Source organism: Barbus barbus (assembly GCF_936440315.1).
Source record: "Barbus barbus genome assembly, chromosome: 9".
Classification (NCBI taxonomy): Eukaryota; Metazoa; Chordata; class Actinopteri; order Cypriniformes; family Cyprinidae; genus Barbus; species Barbus barbus.
Window position 1 is genome coordinate 1,222,501 of NC_136737.1, and position 9,458 is coordinate 1,231,958.

The 9,458-nt window shown below is 40.3% G+C and overlaps 1 protein-coding gene across 1 annotated transcript in view; it reads left to right on the top strand.

Annotated features, from left to right (window-relative positions):
• LOC306874588 (interferon-induced very large GTPase 1-like) overlaps positions 1 to 8,390 on the top strand; it is a gene marked incomplete at its 3' end in the record, with an annotated part of 14,014 nt that extends 5,624 nt beyond the window's left edge. The window contains exons 2-4 of the mRNA XM_079424736.1: positions 381 to 481; positions 741 to 3,415; positions 3,645 to 8,390. Of these exons, the coding sequence (XP_079280862.1) occupies positions 382 to 481; positions 741 to 3,415; positions 3,645 to 8,390 (7,521 nt within the window). The 5' untranslated portion in view covers position 381. The remainder of the gene's footprint in view (positions 1 to 380; positions 482 to 740; positions 3,416 to 3,644) is intronic.
• Positions 8,391 to 9,458: the final 1,068 nt, after the last annotated feature.

Genomic DNA, 9,458 nt, shown 5'->3' on the forward strand with positions numbered 1-9,458 from the left:
GTCCAGTGATATAAATATAAACAATCACATATGAGCAGAACAAACTATCTATGTGCATTGCATGATGCAGTTACAGAATGAATGCAGGCATTAATTAAGCCGTGTTCACAAGATGAAGACAAGTCTGTGCTTTATTTTATTTAAAAAAAAATTGCAGTCTTCTCGTGACAATGTCATGAAATGTTTGCTAGCCTCACTAATGCAGGGTAGCAGACATGTCAAAAATAAATACATTATATAGAAATGACAGACTCTAAAAAGGGTCTAGAACTGCCCCCGGTACAAACATTCTTTCTTCATTCTCTTTTAATACATTATGTGCAAGTTCACATTTACTGTAACCTCACTAACTCATATTTTCCTCATCTGATTGTCTTTAGCATGGACTCAGTGGCACTGAATCTGATCAAAACAGCTGCTCTTGGGAGACCCTTCCAGCTCGGCATGCTGTATGACTGCAGAAACGACGAGTTAATAGCAGGTACTAAAACAGCCTTACATAAAGAGAGACATAAAGAAAATAATAACACTTCCATTTATTTAATATAAGTACATAATCTAATAATAATAATAAAAAACTAATAATACACTTAAAACCCCATAAAAGACACTTTGAAATATGTCAAAACTGTGTGAGTGAGAAAAAGAAATCATCCCCGCCTAGCAGTGAACATCAGCAATTGGAATAACAGATTTTATTTGTACAGCTGTTGAGTTAAAACACTTTGTTTCCCCCACAGGAATCAGACTTTGGAATGAAGAACAGCTGAAGCAGAAAACTTGCTCCCGTCCCCAAATTAATACAGATTTCAATGTAACAGCTTCAGACTCCATTAAGGACAAATCTAAGTTACTAAATATTGAAGGTGGACTGAACCTGAGTGTTTTAGGTGGACTCGTCCAGGTTAGTGGAGCAGCAAAGTATCTCAAAGACACCAAGAGATCTTTCATACAGCAGAGACTGACGCTACATTATCATTCAACCAGCGAGTTTAAAGAACTGACCGTGAATCAGCTGCCTGCTGAAAATATTCCTGATGATATTAATGACATAGCCACACATGTAGTAACAGGAATACTGTATGGAGCAGATGCCTGCTTTGTGTTTGATAGACAAGTTTCTTCAGATGAGGACAAAAGAACAGTGAAAGGAGAAGTAAAAGTGGCTCTAGAGAAACTGAAGGGTGTCGTTTCAGTAGATGCAAACGCTGACCTGAACATGAACGACAATATGAAAACTGCAGTCAAAAACTTCACATGCACATTTTATGGTGACTTCCAGCTGCAGTCTAACCCGACCACTTTTGAAGATGCGATGAAGGTTTTTGCTAATCTTCCGAAACTGCTGGAAAAAAAGAAAGAGCTGGCGGTTCCTCTGAGAGTTTGGCTTTATCCTCTGCACAAACTTCACTCAAGAGCTTCAAAACTTCAGAAAGACATCAGCATAAATCTAATGTTAGAAACTGAATCAGTGGTTGAGAGTTTATATACAGCAGAGATGAAATGCAGTGATCTTCTGGAAGACTCTCCTGCTGTGGCTTTTGCTGCCTTTCATGATAAAATTCTGCAAATGAAGCAAAACTGCTACAAGTACAAGCTGAGACTCATGAAGAAGCTCGGCTCTCTGCTGCCAAACATCCGTGGAGACGTGATGAAGGAAACTGCACTGAATGATCTTCTACAAGAACATGATGCATCTCCATTCAATGAAAGTGATCTCACAGAATGGCTGAAAGAGCGAGAAAGAGAGTCTGAGATCATTAAAACAGTCCTCAGACAGCTGAAGGATTATGGTGCACAGGTGGAAGTCAACATAGATGCCATCTTGATGGATCTGGAGGTTGGAAATCTGGTCAGTTACACATTCGCATCATTAAACTGCTCAGACATGATCCTTCCTAAACAAAAGGCCTATCTGAGTTCTTCACCAAAAGAAGAAAATGTAGAGGTAAGCCCTGATATCAAGCAAAAGTCTTGGCTCACTGCTGAGACCCAAAAGACCATGAGGAGAAACTTGGAGATATTCAAGAACCTGATGAATTCAAAAGACTGTAAACCAGCAAAGTTTATTGTGTCCTCAAAGGAAATGAAGAGTCATCCTGGTTCCTGTATTCTGCTGTATGAACATGGATGTGATGAAGCTGTTTGCTTTAGTCCTCCATCCAATCCAGTCTGTCCAGTCACCGAAGAGATCAAAGGTCAGAGTGTGGTTCTGAAGGTGGTTCCTTCATCATGTCCTGCTACAGTGGAGCTCAGATTACTGTATAAACTGAAGCAGGACACAGACTGGAGATCTGAACCTGTGCTGAAGGATCAAGACACAGTCACTCTGACTGATCTGAGATCAGGAGCTGTGTATGAGATGAAATGTGCTGCGGTGGGGAAACTCAACTACACCACATTCAGTGATGTTATGCATCTAAGGATCATTGAGAAGAAGCTCATCACGGCATTAGACTGTGTCATTGATAATCTGAGCTTCACTGAAAACAAGTGCAGTGAACTGTTGAAAGACCCCAGGATAAACACATTTAGTGCATTTCACAAGAAGATTGAAGATATGAAGCGATTCTGCCAAATCTACAGACAGGATTTCAGTGATAAAAGTCAGTCGCTGATCCGGTCAGTTCAAGCCTGTGAAGAAGAGACTTGTGCTTTGACCAATCTTCTGCAAGCCCATGAGGAGTCTCCATTTACCAAAGAGGATCTAATGAAGTGGATCAGAGAGAAAGAAAAAGAATTAAACACAGTTAGTGAGTTTCTTCAACAATTACTGGACTTTGGAGCTGAAGTGAATACAAGCTTAGATACAGTTTTGTCAGATATTAAGGTGGAGAATGTGGTTTGCTACACGTTTAGTTCCCTTGAGCAGCCAGATGAGCTGCTTTCTGATCAAGAACATTATTTGAATGCGCAAACAGTGTGGATGAATCCAGGAACGTCTCCTCGAGTATTGACGTGGCTCACTGGAAACATTAGAGAGAAAATGAGAGAACATTTATTAATTTTTAAGAAGCTGATGACATCACACGATAGTCAATCCACTAAATTTATTGTTTCCTCACAAGACCACAAAAATCATCCTGGTTCCTGTATTCTGCTGTATGAACATGGATGTGATAACGCTGTTTGCTTTAGTCCTCCATCCAATCCAGTCTGTCCAGTCGCTGAAGAGGTCAAAGGTCAGAGTGTGGTTCTGAAGGTGGTTCCTTCATCGTGTCCTGCTACAGTGGAGCTCAGATTACTGTATAAAGTGAAGCAGGACACAGACTGGAGATCTGAACCTGTGCTGAAGGATCAAGACACAGTCACTCTGACTGATCTGAGAGAAGAAACAGAGTATGAGATCAAATGTGCTGCGCTGGGGAAACTCAACTACACCAGAGAGAGTGACGTGATCAGAGTCACCACAGAGGTAAGATCATCATTCATCAAATAGCACATGAAGAGACTGAATAGAAGTATATGCAGTATATGCTATTATGAGTAATAAATAGACAACTTCTCCTTTTATATAGATTTTCATAATTTAATATTGTTAATTATAATGTGTCTTTCAGCAAAGTACAAGAAGTCCTGGAAAAGATTAAAATTATATGTTTAAAATATTAAAATAGTATGTTGTTGTTTTGTCTATTAAACAGAGAGAAAACAAGGACTTTGGAACAGCATCCGGATTCAGAGCAAAAAGAACAGAGCCTCTGTTTCACAGACTTCATCTTGAAGGCAGGCAGCACAATAAACTGAGAGCTGCAGATGTTCTTCAGATAACTGAACATTCATTACAGTCTCATGAGTCTTGTGCTGAAGAAGAGCTGATTCTGACTTTCCTACAGAAACTACTGATGAGGAACTACAGAGCAAGATACATTAAAACTAAACAGACCACTGAACAGGATCATACACAGCAAAGAGACAGTGACTCATCTGAATATGAGTGTGATATATTCAATAAAATAGCTTGCTCTAAAAAAGAAACCAGTCAGTCTGATCTTATTCACCCGATGGATGTCCAGATGGCCGTGTTTCATTGTGCTGATGTTTTCCTGAAGCAGCTGATGGTCACTAAACTGTCCCAGTGTCAGTACGCTCTGCCTCTGCTTGTTCCTGATCCATTCACACAACAGATTGAGTTTCCTCTCTGGACATTTAAACAAGTCACCAAGAGCTGGACGATCAGAAACAATGAGTTCATCAGACAAACCCAGCCGATCTACAGAGCACAAACTCCAATGGTGTTTTTCTTCAGGTTTGGCTCTGTGTCTTCCTCCAAGTCTCAGCTGATGAACAGTCTGATCAATGAGAGACACAACACGTTCTTCGACAGGAACTGCCCAGACAGCAGCAGAACCAGAGAACTGATGGATGGAGTGGTGGAGATCACCTGGTTCTGTCCATCTGGGAAAAACACAGATAAATTCACTGAGTGTGTTGCGTTCTGTAATCTACACGGAGATGCTGGAGACCACGAGAAACAGCTGCAGATCCTCACTGACATGAGCTCAATCAATGTTGTTCTTCTGCCACAACTGGACAGGAATGACAGAAACATAACACTTGAAAAACTCTACAAGGACTCAAAGCCACTCATTTGTCTCTTTACTGAGGATCAGTCTACTGTAACTGAGATGAGGAAAGGAAAATACAAGATCGGTCTGAAAGACAGAAATCAATCAGATGTGTCTGAAGAACTCAGAAGAGCTATAAATGATTGTCTCTCAGACTCATCTCTCACTTTCAGACTAGAAGATGTGTCCAAACACTCAGAGATCAGAGTAGATGAGGAAGATGATGAAGACTGCAGGAGAGGAAGAGCAGCAGCACAGCAGATGATGAGTTTACTGGAGAAGAAACACCTGACAGAAATCAAAGAATCATTTCTGCCTCATCAGGGGAAACTGTGGCATCAGTGGAGTCAGAAGAACAGAGAGCTACATCAACCTCGAGCAGATGAGACAGAAATGGACATCAGTAGAAAACAAACAGAGATGAAGAGAATCCGTCAAAAGCAGCATGAATCTGACATCAGTGAGTTTATGAAGCTCTTTATTAAACAAATGAACTCATGTGCTGAACATGAGAAGATATTTTTCCTCAAATGGCTCAGAATCCTCCTGGATGAACATACATCAGCTGATCTTTCTGCTCTACATCACATGTATGATGAAAAGTGGTCAACAGTATTACAGCTAAAAGAGAAACATGATAAATCTGAACGACTCAGAGCTGAACAAACTGAACTTGAGAGAATATCTGAGGATCTTCAAGCTGCAGTCTTTGGTGTGGAGCACATCATGAGGGAGATCGGTCAGATCTATGAATCATGTTTAACTCTGAAGAAGAGCAAGAAAGACCTGCAGGTTGACTTCTCTTCTCTCCCGAGTCTCGCAGCAGAGATGATGATCTCTGGATCTCCACTGGAGCTGATGGATGGAGATGCTGCTCATGTTCCTGTGATCTGGATCTCTGCTGTTCTAGATCAACTCATCCAGAAACTGGGAGACCAGAGAGTCTTTGTGCTGTCAGTTTTAGGTGTTCAGAGCTCTGGGAAATCCACCATGCTGAACACCATGTTTGGACTCCAGTTTGCCGTCAGTGCTGGCAGAACAACCAGAGGAGCTTTAATGCAGCTGATCAGAGTCTCAGACGATATGAAAACACAGATGAACACTGACTATATTCTGGTTGTTGATACTGAGGGTCTTCGAGCTCTAGAACTGTCTGGAAGATCAACAAGACATCATGACAATGAATTGGCCACATTTGTTGTAGGTTTGGGAAATCTGACATTGATCAACATCTTTGGAGAAAACCCTGCTGAGATGCAGGACATTCTTCAGATTGTTGTTCAGGCCTTCATGAGGATGAAGAAGGTCAGACGGAATCCCAGCTGTGTGTTTGTTCATCAGAACGTCTCAGACGTCACAGCTGGAGAGAAAAACATGGGAAGGAGACGACTGCAGGAGACACTGGATGAGATGACTAAACTCGCTGCTGAAGAAGAAGTCTGTGATGCAGAGTGTTTCAGTGATATCATTAGATTTGATGTTCAGAAAGATGTGAAGTATATTCCTCAGCTCTGGGAGGGAAGCCCACCGATGGCTCCACCAAACCCAAACTACTGTGAGAACATTCAAGAACTGAAGAAAACTATTATATTTCATGCCTCAGAATCACATGGAATTATGCTAACACATCTAAAAGATCGTATTAAAGATCTCTGGGAGGCTTTACTGAATGAACGATTCGTCTTCAGCTTCAGAAACTCTCTGGAGATTTCATCTTACAGGAAACTGGAGACAGAATACAGGAAGTGGTCCTGGAGTCTTCGCAGAGCCATGATGGAAACTGAGACCAAGCTACACAACCTGATAGAAAATGAAGCGATTCATGAGATTAAAGAAACTGATCTTCAAAAAGAGCTGAAGAAGACAAGTGAAGAAGTGGATAAATCAATGTCTGAATACTTTGAGAAAGACACAGATGCAGAAATACTGATTCAGTGGAAAACATTGTTTGAAATCAAAATCAAAGAGCTTCAGGAAAACATTGTGAGAGAAACAAAGAGAAAATTAAATGAGATTCTTCAGCAGCGAGACCTGAAGAAAAAGATTGATGCTCAGAGAAAACATCATGAAAACACTCTCTATGAAAAGAGCAGAGAACTTACCTTCAACTTCAAATACAAAACAAATGATGAAGAAACAGTGAAGAAAGAGTTTGATTTGTTCTGGGAACAGATTGTGAAGATCATCAGAGATGCTCCTGCATTCAGAGACACTGATATAATGAGAGATGTGAGAGAGATCCTCAATGACATCTATGAAAGTGTTCATGTTGATCACTGGAGGGAGAGCAGGGATATGTTCACTCTGCTGAATTTTTCTGAATATGTTATTTCCAGAAAGTCCAAAAAAAGTGGGCTTAAATGGGCTATAATGGATGCTCACAGAACAGTTAAAGAAACATTAGGATATGACCGAACTCTGTCTCCAGAGGATGAAGCCCAGATAAGATCATTAATCACAGACATTGCTCAGAAAACAAACAGAATGATTCAGTTATTTAACATTTCAAAGATGGGCTACAACATCAGCTGCATTCAACAACTCATAGATTACATCAAGAGAAGAGTAACAGAACATGAGGAAGGACCAGTTAAATATGTGTTCAAGAATGAATTCTTCATGGATTTGGTTCTGTCCATCTGTAAGAGAGCAAACAAGACAATCACTGACCAGCACAGACTGTTCAGAGAAGACAATGATCCTGTAATATATGTTCAGAAGAAGAGAGAAGAGTACTATAGTATTTTCCAGAAATACTGTCATGGATCTGCATCAGCAGCTGTTTTTGGTGAGATCATCTGTCAGAAACTGAAAGAGTTCATTGAGCAGAGCGTCTACAAGAAGACTGCCAGAGATCTGACAGATGAAATCAGATATAACTGTGAATCACTGAATGAAAACAGATCAAATCTGGAGAAACACATCCTGAAGACACTGGCAGAAGAGGAGGATTTTAACAAATACATGAACTACATTCATAATCCCAGAGATCACTTCAAGAGTTTCATCAGAGATGAAGTCAGTCGGTACATCACTGATCAGTTCAGTCTCAGTGTTTTACCCAAGATGAAGGAGAACATTGAACTCCTGCAGCAGAAGATCATGAGAGCAGCTCATCAATCTACTGAACATGTTCAAGAGAAGAGAGGAGATGCTGGTTTGTGGTTGAAGAGTTTCACACAGCAGATCTCAGATGAGCTGATCTTCACTGAAAAACACCTCAGTGGAGTCAAACATGATGATGTTGATGATTTCAGCCTCCTTGAAGATGTGATAACACGAGAACTTCCAGCTGTAATGTCTGACATCAGCAGGAGATTCAACACAAAGACATTTGATAAAAAACTGGACCTCAAGTTCAGGCCAGATGATCTTCTGATTAATCTCTTCTGTCAGTGCTGTTGGGTTCAGTGTCCGTTCTGTGGAGCCGTCTGCACAAACACCATAGAAGACCATGATGAAGATCACAGTGTTCCTTTCCACAGAGTGACTGGAATTAATGGCACATATAACACTTCTACACAGAATCTCTCTGCTGATATTTGCACAGGTTTAGTGGCAAGTGATCAGTGTTTTAATACAACAGATGGAAGGTTTCCATATAGAGATTACAGAAGAGCAGGAGGAGTTTATAAAGACTGGAACATCATCCCTGATTTCTCTGAACTGCCCTACTGGAAGTGGTTTGTGTGCAAATTCCAGACAGATCTGGAAAAATTATTCAATAAAACATTTGAGGGGAGGGGAAATATGCCATATGGATGGAGAAGATACACAAAACAGGACGCTATTGAGAGTTTGACTTTGAATAAATACAACTAATGGATAAGATGAAGACTAAAGGTCTCTGCACGCTGAGTCCGAAATTTTCGCATGCGTTTTTTCTAGTGCTGTCAATCGATTAAAAAAATGAACTAATTAATCACAATTTTTTCCTGAAATTAATCGCGATTAATCCCACCTAACATTAAACTTTTTAAATCTACTTTTATGTTGCAATAATTTCACATTTAATCTTCAAATTAATGTAGAAACAACATAAAGACGGTATATTTGTAATATTTGATTAATGGCATCTTTTTAATGAATGAAGGCCAGTATCACTGACACCAATATTGATGTCTCTATAAAATAATAATTTTTTCCCTAATATTTAACCATTGACTATTGCCATTCAACATTACAGTATAATTGAGAGCCATCAATTTTAATATTTATTAGACTTTAATAAAAATAACTTCTAATTTAAGTGAACTTTAAACAATTTTCTCATAAACACAGTATAACCAATGTCATATTTAGCTACCTATGCCCTTCAGCAAGTAGGAAATATACAGAAATTGAATAAAGTTATCAAACACTAAATTCTAAATTAAATACAGATGAGTCCTTAAAGCTATAAAGTTATTTATAGCTTTAAGGTCGCACTCACGTCTGTGGTCATGAAGTCACTTGAGAGACTAGTCCTGGCCTACCTGAAGGACATCACTAGACCCTTGCTGGATCCTCTTCAGTTTGCCTATAGAGCAAACAGGTCTGTGGATGACGCTGTCAATATGGGACTGCATTACATCCTGCAACACCTCGACAAACCTGGGAATTATGCAAGGATCTTATTTGTGGACTTCAGCTCTGCCTTCAATACCATCATACCTGACCTTCTCTCAGACAAACTGAGACAGCTCTCTGTGCCCTCCTCCATCTGTCAGTGGATCACCAGCTTCCTGACAGACAGGCAGCAGCTAGTGAGGCTGGGCAAACTCACATCCAGGACTCTCACCATCAGCACTGGCGCCCCTCAGGGTTGCGTTCTCTCCCCACTGCTCTTCTCCCTCTACACGAATGACTGCACATCAAAGGACCCCTCTGTCAAGCTCCTGAAGTTGCGGA